Source organism: Haliaeetus leucocephalus, unplaced genomic scaffold, assembly GCF_000737465.1.
Source record: "Haliaeetus leucocephalus isolate CR32 unplaced genomic scaffold, Haliaeetus_leucocephalus-4.0 Scaffold866, whole genome shotgun sequence".
NCBI classification, from domain to species: Eukaryota; Metazoa; Chordata; class Aves; order Accipitriformes; family Accipitridae; genus Haliaeetus; species Haliaeetus leucocephalus.
This window is the reverse complement of record NW_010973302.1, coordinates 4292056-4308426: the sequence shown is the minus strand read 5'-3', so window position 1 is coordinate 4308426 and position 16371 is coordinate 4292056. Positions and strand designations below refer to the sequence as shown.

At 41.0% G+C, this 16371-nt stretch overlaps 1 protein-coding gene across 4 annotated transcripts in view; it reads right to left on the bottom strand.

The window, feature by feature from the left end:
• The window catches only part of WDR7 (WD repeat domain 7), a 133902-nt gene that overhangs the window by 62513 nt on the left and 55018 nt on the right, over nt 1-16371 (bottom strand). For all 4 annotated transcript variants that reach the window (XM_010583046.1, XM_010583047.1, XM_010583048.1 and 1 more), the window contains exon 19: nt 6707-6928. In XM_010583046.1, the coding sequence (XP_010581348.1) occupies nt 6707-6928 (222 nt within the window). The remainder of the gene's footprint in view (nt 1-6706; nt 6929-16371) is intronic.

Genomic DNA, 16371 nt, shown 5'->3' with positions numbered 1-16371 from the left:
TCTAAAAATACAGCCAACAAAATGGCACGCACTGCTAGCAAGCTCATTATGAACAATAAAATCAGTTATTCGCTTTAATCACGCTGTTGTGTTTTTGTTTTTGTTTAAATTAAGTTACCGAGCCAGTTTGCCTAATTTGCTCTGAAAGGTTGCGGTTCAGGTGCTCAACTGATTTATTGCTTCTGTAAGTGATGATCCCAAGCGCTCGCTCGTCTGTATTAATTGCTGCTGCTAGCTGAGCCTATCAGCTCTGCAGTAGGTGCATACAATTAGTGGGGAGTGACCTCCTCCTCACAGGGGTTGTCTCCTCCTTGCTGGAGTGGCAACTTAATTTCACAATATAAAACTAATGGGTCAAAAAGCATTAGAAAAGGTTTCTAGCAAGGTGATGGAGCAAAAAATCCCACGTTCACCAAGAATCTCAAGTTTATCCTGTGTTAAATTCTATTTTCAGATGAAATACATTTGAGATACTATTGAAAAATCTATAATGCTGGAAACCCCAATTTAACAAAACACGTGAAATGCCCAACTGCGCGCTCCAAGTAATCTTGTGCTTGCTCACTTTTTGTGTGCCTACATAAGCGTAAAACTGGATTGCAAAGCCACAGCACATCTTGAAAAGTAAACCTCTCTCTAACATATGCGGATGCAACTCCATTAGCAAAAGAAATATTGTGAAGATAAATATATGGCTTAGAAAAGGCATTCATAGGCTGTACTGATGAGACTTTTAGAAGATAATACTGAGTGGTGAAGCCTGAATATCAGGCAGTAAATAATGCAAAAGAGCAGAAATCCAAAATTGAGGAAAACAACAACATGCGCGATATCTCATCCACTTTGTATGGCAACGGTCCCATACTAGAACTAGAGACCTGGCCTATGATCCTTACCACACGCTATTTATCCTCTCCTACCCTCCTCCACTTCCAGCCCTGTTCCAGTGCTGCCCAGCTCCCCCTCACCAGGTTTGCCTGTGCTGCCCTCATCCTCAGGTTTGACATACATCCCTGGGAGAGGACAGAAAAGGACAAGGTGGACACACACCTAATACAAAAGCTGCTTCCTTAATGGCAAATCCCAGCTTTAAACACAGGTGTGCTAAATTTCCAACGTTTTTGAAATTGCATTTACTTTGAAAAATAAGTATTGTCTTCATCCTAACCTAATGACTTAACTGCTTTGGGTGAGGGTTTCCAGAGATGTGGCTGAACAGTATAAAGGTAACTGCTCAAAGGTGTAACATTTTACAAACATGGCTCTGTAATGGAAAAAGTGTCTTAACACCAGGCAGTACAACCCTACACAGCTATGCAGACAAGTGTATTTCTATTTCTGCCCAGAAATTTCACTTGCTTCCCCTCCTGCCCGACAGGCAAGAAGGTCAGCTGCCATGAATTTGGGACATCATAATTAAAAAATGAAAAATGGTATCATGAGTCTGTGTTAGCAATCTAACTGCTGGCTAGCTTATTCAATCCAGAAACCAGCAAAACTGGAGAGACTACCATGGATTATGTAATGTTGAAACCCTAAAATTCACTTTGGAAGAAAAGTATGTACATGCAGCATGCTAAAACAATATAAATAACTCAATACCATGAACACGCTGTCGCATATGACACTGACTGAGTTAAAGGGCAAACCGCTTATTAAAAACTATATTGACGGCAGATGCTTTGAAAAAATGCATTGCATTAACAACAGAATCAAGTATTTTCATACTCAGGACAGAACAGTCATTCGGATTTATCAGCCCATTAACTTTATATACACAGTATTAGCTGCAGTTTAAGTGTGATGCGGTGCATCTGTAATGAGAAGTTCTTTGGGTGGCATTTTATAATTAAATATCTCATGAACTATTTGTAAGGTCAACAGAGATTAATGCAGGATGTCAGGCAAGGTCACCACATGGATTTCTAGAGAATTCCACCCTCTCAAAAAGGCGTTATCACAATAATTATTTTCTTAATGCAGTAAATCACAACATGCACAATTTATATAGCAAAAACTCCACATGCATTAACAGTATAAATGAAGAAATAATTTGTTTTGATAACTTATTGTGGCTTTAGGCTACATGCAATGTTTCTCATTAGTTTGGATAACTCGCAGCATACACTTTCAGTATATAATAACAAAATATGATGGTTAAAGAGGTATTGCACCTTAGACTGAAGAGGAGGAGAGGCATCATCAGGAATGGTTTCTGGAAACGCTGTCACACAGGTGGCCAGCAGAAAGCTGCAGCAGCTCCCAGCTCCCCCCACCCTAGCATCCCCTGGTAGTGAGTGGGGGGAAAGGAAGCTGTGCTCCTTCCAGGAGTGGTTATAGGGCAGCCACCCAGCACCAGGCTTCGGTCAGCTCAGACTGCATGCTGCAGCACCAGCAAGTCAAATATACAACTTGAAATGGAGGAAACCCAGTAATTTCATTAACTAAGTGTTACTGGCTCACACCATCACTTAACGTCCTACAGCCAGCTTTCACAAGACCAGACTACACCTTATCAACGCTGCATCTGTTCTGAATGGCCAAAAAGATTTTCTGTGTCACTGGAAGACAAAGAAATAACCTGTATGTATTTTAGTATGGTGTCTGAAAGTCACAGTACGACACATATCAAAAAGAAAAACCTTAAGTCTGAGTGCGTACTAGGAATTTTGCTTTTTCTTGTTCAAAGAACTGAATTTCTGAACAACTGTCCAGTTGCCAAAGTAATTCCTTCTGCAGTATTACATATGTGGTGTAAGGATTTTAAGAAGCATGATCACATAAAGAAAAAAACATCATGAGAACAGTGTTTCCTGGCAAGCAATATTTCCATTTTCAGCAAGTCTTCGCCTATCCTGTCCCCCTTTGGGGGCACCTTGCTGCAGTACAATCCCCTCACAGGTGCGCTGGGGACCAGGCTCACACAAGACTAGAGCAGACCTCCAACAGCAAACGTCAGCCTGGGCCTTCACGCTGACACCCTTCTATTTCACGGCTATCCGAAGAACCTGCTCTAGGTGAGACATGTTCCAGATGGGTATGGTGGAAATGCTTCAAAACAAAGCTGTTCCGAATACCATACCTGCTGTCGGAGGTACTGGCATATCATGCTCTACTTGAGCAAAATATCTGAGAAAATAGCATCCTCTCACCTCTGTGGAAATGCGACATTGTACTGTGGGTTCAGGGCAGGTCACACAAGCAAGACAGCAATACTGACTTAGATAAAATTTTTATAGTACAGGCTGTATGTAAAATGAAGATCAAGTTTACTGCTAATGCCATCATCAACCAAAAGTGTAACCCAGTATTTCCTGTATTTTTTCCCTCCAACTAGTCTTTATTCCTGATCCTCCTCTGGCTCTTCACCTATTTCAGATATTACTTTACAGCCTTGATCTAAATTTTCAGCATTTAACGTGTCAAGCTTCATCTACATTAAAGACTGAATTTCAACCTATCAGTCAGCCAGACAGTTGTGCAGTGTTTCTGAGAGTATGATTAATAGGCATTCAAAGCTGGAGTTCATAACTCTGCTAAGCTTAATGTAACAAAAATAACATGCAAATAGATAAACAAAGACACTGGAGGAAAGAACATGTGAGGATCAAAGAAGTGCCTCAGCCATGCTTCTGACAAAGCAACACCATCAGCTACGGGCTCACATCAGACCTATACAGCTGTGAGAATGGCAAAGACAAGGCACTGTTGATGGAAATGATCTGACTTCTTTTCCATGGAGATTAGGCAACGTTACGCTCAATAGCCTTTTGGAAGTATAGCATAAATGAAACCAACTTCACTTGTGGAATGTGCCACTGGGAGACTGGAGAAGACAAAGCTCATGTCTGCATTGCCAACAGCTTCCAAACAACGCAGAGAGCACTCTGCACTGCTTAGAGTCTAATAAAGATGTCAGCATGCTCTTATTTCAGGAAACTCTAAAAGACAAATAAAGCTTATTTTGACTCTGTGCCCAGGTATCAGTCTGGAAAGATAAGAAGCCTGACTCAGCCTCGCACTGTAACAGAAAAACAGAGAAGAACCTGTTTTGTCCACCTGAGGACAGACAATCCCTTGTGCTGGTTCATTCAGAGACATGGGAAAGTGTCCTCCATCCTTTCATTTCCTGATACCTTTTGAAGAGACAAATAGCTTAGAAACTTAAAATGGGCAACAATGCAGAACACATGAGAAAACAAATAAAGACACAAAATAACCCCCCCATAACCCCAGTTTAAAAAAAAAACCACAAACAAACAAGTATTTAAAGCAGAGTTCCGTATATGTGCAAGAAACTGTAAAAGAAGAGGAAGCAGAGAACTGTCAGACTTTTTATTTCAGTTTGCAAAGGGCTGACAGAATAGTCCTGTTTACTAAAGCAGTGGATCTACAAATGAGTTATATGAAGATGTCAGCTGAAAAAAAATGACAGACCTTTCTCTAGGATTCTCAGACATACAACTTGGTTTGTGAAGTGCTGCATAGCCAACCCTACATTTCCACACTGTCACAACCAGGACTGCACATGTTGCAGATGTGAGCACTGTGTTGCATGCGCGCTCTCTCAACCAGCCTTTGCTTTGCCTTCCAAAAAAAAAAATAAAAAAAAAAAATCAGTGGAAGCAGCACCACGCTTCATGGAAGATGAATTTCAGCCATCTACTGCTTGGAAGATGGAGGCTGTGCCTACACCAGGGACTTAGGCGGTGCTCCATGATGTTCCTGAGCTTCTGAACATGTTCTTCTACAAGTCAGTTGAAATGCCTGCTAGCTCAGTGCTGTTGTGTGCCAGCTAACACCCTCCCACGCAACTCCCGGGCATGGCTCGGGGCTGCGTGGGCAACGGACCATTCCCCACCTTTTCTGGAGGTGCACACCACCACCTTTTCTGGAGGCTAAGTGAATTTATCAGCATGGGTGCAAACCATCCCATGCTAGCAGTCCTCAGCAGAAGGGAAAAGTCTACAATATGTTTAATCTATTAGTACAGTAATAAAGCTGTATTTATCTATTATTGTTATAGTATTACAGTACTGTGTAACTAAAAAGGCAGCACTTTCCCTGCACTTCATTAAAACAAAAATATAAAATTTATCATCATTATGAAACTCATTATCTGCATATTTTATAGGAAAATGAGCTGGAGTAAAAAATTATTTAGAAAAAACCAGAATGAGTTTTGCACCTTTTCTGACCAGAACTCTTTGTTGCCTAATACAAACCCTGGGAGTGAGACGACTCTCCAGTACAAGCAAGCAGAAACACAAGTAACGAAACCAATACAAAGCATGTCCTCAGTCATGCTGTGGCAGACAAGGCCTTCAAGACTTCTTGTGCTAAAGGGACAGAATACTGCTCTGTGAGACAATCAGCTCCTCCAAGTCATTTTCAGGTTTGATGCACTGAACAGTGCACTTGGGAAGTAAGCGTGCACAGCTCACGTAACCAGGGCTCCCAGCGGAAGGACAGTCCTCCTCTTTTATCATTACTACCAGTCCTCTCCCTGTAATAGCTTTGAGTTGAGACAATACGTTGCTTTTCAATTATTTGTTTTTTTCACTTCTCCTCAAAGGGACTTGGGCATCAGGTGAAGACTGAACAAGTGCAAGAGGAGAAATCCACTGCTGTGGAATAATTTTAAAGCTAACCAGAGAGTGGATATTTTTTCAAGCAATACTGGCAATGAGTCTGTAGTGCTACAGAGATCTTACAGAGATGACAAAGGGGACTTTTGCCAGACTCCACATAAAACAAATACCAGCATGCTCAGGAACCTGGCTAAAATAATTGCATGAACCCAGGGCACTGTACTTGCATTTGCTTCTAGTGGATTTTGCACTATTAACATCGAATAGTCAATGCATAGATATGTAACTATCTCTGGTAAGATCACATTTACTCTCCATACTAAGGATAATTCCAGCAACACTGCAGTACTAATTTTGATATAGAACCAGAAAGTAACACTTTATACAGCACACTTTGAATTCCACCATTTTCTACTAAATTCATCTGTGTCTGATTTTTACATCAGACACCTTGCACGCTTCCCCCACCCTCATCTCTCCTTATTGCCAAGTACGTTTTTCTGTAGCCTATTGATCCACATCCCCAAAACATATGTGTGTGAAGTAAGAAAACTTGCCACTGCTTAGTTACGGGGGGAATTGCTCCACCAAGAGCAATACCTAGCCAAGTGCTGAAAATGAGGATTAGTCAATGGAAGAGTCAGGAGTAGTGCTGACAGTCTCCTCTCTCTCTCTCTCTACTAGCCCAAGGAATGGTTTTGGGATTTAAAAAAAAAAAAAAAAAGAATTACATACATAAATGCAGTCTTAAATGCAAGTGTTTTGGTTTAACTGGGAGGAGAATAAAGGATGTCAGAATTTCAGCAGAAGAGCTGGCCAATGCCGGGAAGCGCCGAGCATGGTTGGGGCCTCCCTCCCAGCAGCACCACTGCAAACCCCAAGACCAGTCACCAGCTCCACCGCTCCGTTCCGCTCGCTCGCTCAGCGCTGATTTCTTGGCGACCTCTTATTGTGGTGTTGCTTATTGTACGTTCAAAATATCTAATCTTTACCTTTTCCACTGAAGGACATTTTAAATGAACCAGTCTGTACTGAAATGTAAATAACTCCCCTTCCTCCCCACACCCCTGCCCCAAACACCAGAGCAAGGGAAAATAGTATCCTGGGTTACTCACATGTGTGCCTTGCCAAGGAATAATTTGATCCACCGCTAGTCAAACCAAATCCCTCGGGAATTTGACTGGAACTACGTGGCCGAGTGAGAAGTTTTGGAGGTTCGATTTCGGCTCCAAATTCTGCCCCAATCACCCCCAGCAGGACAATGGCCGTGGCTTGCTTCCGTCTCTCTTCATAGGATGTCGATATTTTTTTCATTTGTGGGAGACCAGACAGACAACCTAAAATGAAAAGTAAGAAATATGACAAAAATCAAAAGCAGGGCTGTTCTCTAATACTCTAAACAACATTGTGTTTCCCAGAGAAAATAAAAGAGGTTTCTGTTTAACTTAAATCATGTCTTCAGGACAGTTACTGCCCTTACCAGGATTTTTGGCTGGTGGAGATGGTTCCATTTTACTTTTCAAAACCTACAACGCACGGTAAAAGTCTAAATACCACCTATTGCAAGGTCTGTCTTCAGTGAAACCCACCCTTCAAAAACTGTCAAGATCTCACGGGGAAAAAAGAGCCACCAGAAAACTGTCTCATTTCACAGTTTTTAAAAGAGCTGTGGAATTCTGTTTGTCTAGTTTTTATAAAAGGTGATTTTTGGTTTGCTTCTTGTTAATTTTAAATTTGCATAACAATTTGTAATTTTTTTTTTTAAAGAAGAGAGATTTTTAGGATAACTTATTTGTATTAAACAAAAGCATCTTTTTGTTTTAGAATCCATCATCACATTCAGATTCCTGCTAAATTTTAGCATAACACTATATGCATTAAACCAAACTACTATTTTGTACACTAAAATGTTACATATGGTATTTCAACAAACATTCTTAAAAACATTGAAAAAACCTCACTGTATTATGAGTTTTAAATAAAACTGAAATTTACATTGTTAGTCTAATATAGCCCAGAGACTTTGAATTTCACTAAGCAGATGAAGTTTATTATTTTTTTTTCTGGAGTAAGGAAACAAAACCTTACAAGAAATTGACCGGAATGAAAATACCATAGTCATTTACTCTGACAAGTACAGTTCACTTTTACCTATAATACTAATTCACGGCATACTAGGAAATGCCCTACCATATATTCTACAAAAATAATGGAGTCTTAATCCACTGTTAAACCTTTGCCAAGAAGTCGGAAGGCACCACCTGGCACTGAACGAGAGTTATCAGGCTTGTGGATTAATGAAGGGTGAATTAGCAAGTCACACTGTACATCCCTCTCTGCTAATGGCATTCACACGGCTCGACAGGAAACGAAACATTACCTACGAGAAAGCTAACCAAATTTTAGAACCTGTGTTAGAAGACCATCCTCGTTCAGGCAACCAGGCTGCGGATGTGACGGCAATGTGCCAGCCAAAAGGGAGAGAAAAACAACAGAAAGCTTAACAATGGTAGTGGGGGGGGAAGAAAGAAAAAATCAATAGTAACTGCCTTCAGAGGAAGAAGGATGAAAACGGGCTGTAACAGCCAAAGCAAAAAATATAACAGTTTTAATTGCTTCGCAATGGCTTATCCCACTCGCGCCATCTGCAGACACCGGTTCCTCATCAACATTTGCATATAGTCCATTTGCACGTTACACCTTGCCGCAGCCTCCCGTCCCCGGCGCCGAGGGCCGCCGGCGGGTGCGCGGCAGCTCCCGCTCGGCCGCGCGCAGTGTGGCCCCGCACACCCCCTTTCCCGGGGTGCCCCCGCCAAAGGGCAGCGCTGGGAATGACGGATGGCGGCTCCCTCCCGGCTCCCCGCGGCCGCCCCTCGCCCAGGTGCTCGGACAGAGCCCGGCGTGACATCTTAGATCAAGATGAATTGGCACAAACTCCTGATCCAAGATTGTTTTATACCATTTAATTTAGTTTCTTCCCCTGCTTGGATGAGCACAGCTCTGGTTATGGATTTCTATTCTAATGCGCTGCAGCAGGCGCGGGGAGCAGGCAGCGGAGCAGATGCTGGAGCAGGGGACGGCGGGATGCTGATCAATAGGCGAGGCGCTGACCCCGGCCACGCCGCCCGCGCCGGCCACGGCTCCCAGGCGAGGAAGAAAGGAAGAGCGAACACATGTGCTGCTTCCAGTAGGAAATTAAACCGCGGGGGCACTCGGCGCGATGCGCCCTCCCCCTCGCCCGCCTTTCATTTGATTACAGCAATATGAAGTTAACCCTTCGTTAGGTCCCCAAGGACGGATTTCAAGAGCATCCTTCAAATTAGAGGCCCGGCTCGGCAGAACTTTGGCGTGGCAACTTTAAACGGCCAACACCGAACCGGCGGGCGTCCGCAAGCTCCGTCTCAACCCGCGCCTCCCTCGTCCCGCGGCCGGCCGGGAGCGCTGCCGTTGCGCAGCACGCGACGATGCGTTTCGTCTGCAATTAATACGGGATCCGGCGGGAAAACTCCCGGGCCTGCAGCGGCACGGTGCTGTGCGCTCGGCGTAGACTCGCAGCTGAGCTAATTCCTACCGCTGACCCCGCGACTCCAGCACCCAGATGTCGAGGAGATAACTCTTTGTTAACCAAACAATGAATTCCAACCAGAACAGGGTGGGAAATATTCTTAGAGTGTTTCATTAGCAATCTGGCACGGGATGGTCTTTATCCTGCTCGCTGCTGCAGCGTAGGATTTTCTGCCTCAAAACAACAAACCCAAGAAACTAAAAAAACCAAAACAAAAACAACCCAACAAACACACCCAGGTCCAAAACAAAAAAAAACCCCAAAACAACAAAATCCCAACCCTCCTCCCAGCAACATTCCTCCCAAAACCTCCAGATGAGAGGGGGAAAAAAACCCCCTTAAATATTTTTGCATTTACTTTTTTTTTTTTTTAATTACTAGCAGAAACACACAATTAATTGTAATGATTTCCTCCAAATAAACTGGCAGCCATTTGGGAGATTTTAAAATGAAATAATGTCTATAAAAGTAGTGCTTTTTACAGTTTCATTTGTCTCATGAAAATTTGGTATTTTCTCACAGCGACGTGCCTCCATTTAATCATGCTAAAGGGTGACACACAGATCCATTTTCTTGACAGGACGGTTGATCACCCTATCACAGTAAGAAAATTAATAACCTCAAATAGCTCTATGTGGAAAACAGAAGCTACACTGGTGAAAGGACAAAAACGTTCTACATTTTAGTTGTAAAAATAACACACTTCCAGATCCACACACCAAAAGAGAAACCTATCGCGTGCGTGTGCGTACCCAGCTGGGTTTTCTTTAGACAAAATGACCTTATTAAATATTTCAAAATATCTCCGTTTTTGGGAATTAAACATCCACAACTGCTTAGAGGAGACAGCTTTACAGATAGCACAAAGCATATTTATGAAGTCTTTAAAATATAGGTAAAATATTTCAGAAGTTTAAATTATTTAAAAGGCTGTGAGATATTGATTACTTCATTTAAAAAGCAGTCAGAGAGTACAGCCATGAGGTCAGGATAAATTTAACAGTTTGAACCACTTTACTAAATAACTCTAAAGATCACATTAATTGGCTTTGCAGAGTTCTTGAGTAAAATTAATTTTATCCTAGCTTACAATAAAAGGATTAAAAGACAAATTAAGTTCTCCAGGTTTAACTGGAATAGGAATCAATGGATTTGAATTAAGGCTGAGGCGGTTTTATGAGAGATGGACTGCTACCAGATACTTCATATCTGCTATTAGGCGCATACTGATGGTACTCCCGTATTGTATTAGGTATTAAAGCATCGCAGAAGAAGGTGCCAGACCCATTTATTACTATCAAACATACCGTCTGAACCCGTGGTGCTGCCGCGGTGGTTCTGAGCACAGAAGGGTGGCCTCCGGTGGCCCCAGTCCACCAAAACCATGCCCAGCCCTGCTCCATCAAACGGCCACCAACACGGAGAGCCACCCAGCCACAGCGTGGTGAATGACAACCCAACACAATTAATTACAGGGTTGTAATTGTGTCCTATGATTTAAATGAAAGCGTAATCACTGAGATTTAGTTGCAACATTTAATGTGCATAAAATTCTTTAAAGTGAAAAAAACCAGGAAAGATGTTGCAGTAGCCCCATTTCCATATGCTCCGACAGCCAAGAAAGAATCCTCATCTGAGCTCAAATACAGTGCCAGGTACACCAGAGCGAGGGTCTGCAGGCTTTCAGCAGTGCTAAGCCCGTTAATACGTATAAAATTTTGAAAAATATACATTTGAAATGAATAAAATAATTTGCTCAAGACCACAAACATACTTTGCATCAAATGTGGTAGAGAACTCAAACCTTGCATCCCAATCTGTTTTTTTAAGGGTACAGAGAAAACCAACAACTAAAGCCCTCTCGATTTTTGTCACAGCTCATTATTTCCCAGCACTGAATGCACGCAGTCAGAATTCACTATCTATAGATGAAAGCTTGCAAACTGAACTCCATGGAAAGCATCATCGCTTTTCTGTCCTGTCTGCCAAGTCTCTCTCTGCATTTCTTCTGACAAGTTTTCTGTTTATTTATGAAGGGGAGGTTTGTAACTGGGCAGGTTGGGATAAGGATTTCCATCCATCCTTCTTTTTCCTCTCTCTCTTTCAGGCTTGAAAAAAATACACAGTTAGTTAAATTCAGAGAATCCTCACAGTCCTTCCATCAGATGCCAGGGAGGAAGCAAACACACACCAAAACATGGTAGAGACTGAACTTATTGGCAACAACCACTGAAACTGTTCACATCTGCAACTGTAATCATTTTTCTGTACCAGATGGGATATGATAAAAGAATGCACAAGAGCTACAGGGGGGGAATGCAATTTTGCTTAGATTCATCTTGACTGTCAATAATTTAAAATATTTCTTCATGTCAATTGCACTATCTTCTTACAGTAAATAAATTTACATAATGCTCTGCTTGTGAACTAAAAAGGAAATAGCAAAAAAATTTAAGAAAACTGTATACTAAATGTGCCTATGAGAGATACTTATCCTTACCTTTAAGTGTTCAAGATTCTTAAACCAGTCAAAGCCATGCTATGGGTTTGCCTACATTTCTAGTTTTTCAGATTATACACAGATGAATAATTACAGTAATTTCAGCACCTCCTGAAAGCTTATAAAGCCAGAGAGTTCACAATAAATCAGAACTCAAAAAAATATTATAAAGAAATAACAATAACAGAAAGTGGCCACGAGGAAAATGTAGAAAGACAGGAAACAATCTATTTTATCTAACCTTACGAAAACTGTGGTTACTCATTACTAACCTCACATTATTAAAAGTATTTTGATTGCTTGAAAGTGCAGCCATTCCTATATACACAGCTCCCTCCACCGGCACAGCAGAGAAGGGTCCCCGTAAGCCCAGCCCTGGGCCGGGACAGGCGGCAGCAGGGGCTCGGACCCATCTCACCTGACTGAGCTCCCGACCCCTCACTCTCAACGTGTTACTACAAAATATTAAGTGACTCCATACAGTCTCTTCACACCTCTACAGTTTGGCTTAGTCTCGAATAACCACCTTAGTTTTTAAGAAAATTAAGCACCTTCCCATGACAGCAACAACAGCAGCAGCAACAACAAAACCCAAACCAAACCACCACCACACCCCAGAACCCCCAAAAGACAGCGTGGGTTTTGGATGCGGGTCTTTTGCTTACAAGTGGTCTTTGCTAAATACACTTCTGGTAGTTCAAGTTACATTTGCTTAATTATTATTTGGTCCTACTATCAGAGTGTAAATGCAACACACATGAGAAAATTTGGTCCAACAGAAGGAAAAATAAATCTGTGTCTAAACCTACCTTTTCTTTGACTCCTTTCTGCTGTGCACAGCCTCTACACAGGAGCTGAAGTTCCTGCCTGGAAGTGCCAACACCAATGGGAAGCTCGGGAACTTCTCCCAGTAAAGCCCTGTCAGCCCACCCCCAAGACAGTAACTTCTCACAATGTATTTCCTTATTTCCTCAGTCACTACATGCACTCAGAATGCTTGTACTAAAGATAGCGCTAAATACCACGGAAAGACCTCTTCTGATAAAATAACGTATAAAGAACAATTGTGAAAGGACACGTACCCCGGTGAAATATGCCACGGAGTGCTGCCAAGTGTGTGCCAAAGTTAAAGCTACCTTGGTGAAGGTTTATCTTACACATTCATTCTCCTACCACTTACAACAAAGGCAAGTATAGAAAGCTTTTTTCTTTGGAGCAACTTATTTCTATTTTTGGTCTTTTGTTCATTGATAGTGACAAAATGTCTGCAAATAGGGAAAACTGACACATTCCTGAAGTTGTGATCCTTACCGCTTCTAAGCCAGAGCAATTCCATAGTCTTCAACATATTTATGAGATTTACATGAGTGCAGACTGAAAGCTCCCATGTTTTGTGAAACTAATTTTTTTTCTCCTCCCACATTAAAAAAATATTTTCCAACTTGACTGCCACCATAACAGTCAATATACGTCAGTTGAGCACAACACAGAAATCTGGCAATACAGTGGTTAAAGAGATTATCTGTGATTGCTAACTCTGAAACATAATACTTATCTTCTATGGTTATTAAGCATTTTTTACCATTTTCATGTTTGCTGTTTTCATAGCACTTCATGTTGGGCTGTTCCAGGAAACACATATGAGAGGGAGAATCAAACACAGATTTCAAACAGTAGCTTGCTCACTAAGACATAACACATTTTGTAATCAATCTTTTTACTATTCCTATAATTGAGATGAGAACTATAAAAGATTAAAACCAAACTACACTGTAGCATTATCCATATATAGTTGAAATTCACACTGTTTGAATTAAAATTTACTCAAAAAAAGAAGTACAGGCATCTTAGCAACATAACAATTAGTATTTTTAAATTAAATTGCTTGCTGTGTTTTAGAAAGGTATCTGCTAAAAACTATTAGACACGGGAAGAGAGCCACGTAAGAAAAAAACCAATACATTTTGTGAAAGTTTCCTGCACATTTCTATTATTCTCATTGATAAGGTACATATGTTTTAAAAAGAGATATGTATGTGTTTAGATAGTGAAAGAGGACTCGATAAAACCACTTGAAAATAAATTAGGTAAGGATGAGCAAAACAACTGCTCTGGAATAAAAACAAGAGCTGGTTTTGAGGGGCTTTGTTTTGTTTTGTTTTTCCTCCCCCCAAAAGTCTCCTCCCTGTTGGCACGCTGAGCTGTTTTATTTGATAATGCCTGTCTTGCTATTTTCTTCTCGTGTCCACAGCGAGGTATTTGAAATAATGGAGCTTTGTTACTACTGTAAAGACTGGAAATATTTAAACCTTATTTTTTTAATATTTCATAGGACATCTTACAACAGACAAGTTTAATAACTAAGTATCATTAAATCACATAGCTTTGTATTATTAAAGGCAGGACATTTTCTGGTTTACTTTTTGATAATGTATTCCCTGTGCGACACCAGTAATATGGTTTCATGCAGGTAGCCAGCTGCAGCAACTTCAAAAGACAGGAGAATTATAAAACCTCTCATGGTGAATAATAACATTTATTAGATGAGTATAGAATATTATTTTTAGAAAAGACCATTGCAGCCACCAAAAGATTTAAAAAAGTTGGGGAAAAAAAAAAGTTCCTCTTCCTTAAATTTTTCATTTAAGACCCTATCTCAAATCAAAGGGTCTGACCCCACCGATGACCTCAGGTCAGACACCCGGGGAGGTTAGAGTCCACATGTAAATCCCCATATAGTTTATCCACACGCTACACTGAAACATGCGCTACTGAAAAATGGCAATGTATTTGTTAATTAAAAATGGTAGTTTTCAGGATAACGAAACCTGCCAGGAATCTGTTCGCCTCCCATCAAAGCATTACATAGTAGCTACTGGCAGCCTTAAGGGTTAAGACACTGATTTTCTTCTGCATAGGTGGTGCTATTTTAAGCCAATGGTGTGTTTAAACCCACACCAATGAAATCAATACAGCACTGCTCTACTCAAGGTGAGACCAAATAAACCTGTCGGAAGCTCTGAGAAATAGGCTTTGCAGTACACACCGAGTGCTAAGTGCCTTTCAGCCCAGAGATCTGTCATTAAATAATCATTAGCCATCATTCATTCTTCCTAAAAAGCTCAACGCCTGAACTTGTTCGGTATCCACTAGGCATTAGTGCAGCCCCCCCGTGCTCATTAGCGCTTCGGGATGGTTGCACCGCTCCTCAACAACGCGCTGCCTTGGTCCAGCACGCCTGGAAACGACCGCTCCTCCACGAACACAGTGCTCACGCACCTCCCAGCCTGCCAAGCCTACTTCATCCACCAAGCACGCCCTAAAAATTTTACAAATGAGCGTTTAAGTCACTTGGCCTTCTCTTGCAACAAGACAAATGTGTAGTATGGCTCTCTGTGTTTACCCATGCGCTTAGGATTTGCCAAAAACATTCTGTACCTTGGAAAAGCCGAACAGCATTGCCTAAATCCTGGGCTGCTTCACGCATTCAGATTAAAGCTAGTGACAGAGGACACGTATTAATTACTTTCATACAGTTATAGATTCTTACCTGGCCTCGCTGCAACTTTTTTGCAGTAGGAAACATTGACTTGAGTGCCAATTATTACTTTATAACGAAGCTATATGAAACTAGCAGCAAACTGGTTTCATCTATGTAACTGCAAATACTAAGGTTGCTAATGTCAGTCACTGTCCATCTGTAACATACTAATAAAAACCCAAGAGATTTAATAGTTACTGAATACCTGAAGCAAGGAAAACAATGATAATTGTCATCTTTGGAATATACAGGCATAGAGGTTAACCTGTTTTCTCTTAGCAATAAACCTTCCTTTTTTCACCAATGCTTTGTGAACTCCGTGCTGAAAACATCTGTTTGCTTTCAAAAAGCAAGTAAAAAAATGAGCTGTTTTCTTCAGTATGCATTTTCACCAACAAGCTTGACTAAGCAATCATCATCTTAAACTAATTTAATTCTATTATATGCCATATAGCCCAAAGTATTTAATTACTTAAGAATAAATTTTACCAGTGACATTTGATTGTTTCATACCACATCCGAAAGCCACAGATGTCAGCTATGTAAGTACTAATTGTCCCCCAACCTTGCAGTTTCAATTTTTAGATGTAGTTTTGTGCTGCAATTTCCAGAAATCTGTATTTCTCTTCATAACTGTCTACATAAATGAGTCATAAATAAAAGCATTTTAAATGTTCGTCACACCTTTTCAAAATTTTGATTATAATCACTTTAATGTCACTTCTAACAAGGGAAGTTTTGATGCATTAACTCAGTGCTTTAAAAACAGCAAGTCACACTGAATAAAATGTGCCTGATATTTCCCCAACTGAACAGCAGAGAATCCATTTTGTCTTTGACTATTTCCCTGCTCTCAGCCCTGCAAGGAAGCAGCATCCTCACCCATTTTGTGTTCCCAGATGCTGCAGCACAGTGAAATATTCCGTCATAAAAGAAATGGTACAGCAGAAGAGAAAATTCCAGTAAACGGCCACAGATTAGAATGATGGCTGCAAAGAGTACTTATGCTATGTAGAAAAGCACGTTTCCACATGAGCCCAGCAGCCTTATGAAAATTACAGCGTGATGTCTGTCTTGCAGCTTTCTAAATGTATGACAACTCTGAGCATTTAAATAACTCTACCATTAAATTATACATATCTTGTAATTCCATCAGAGAAACCAAATATTACAG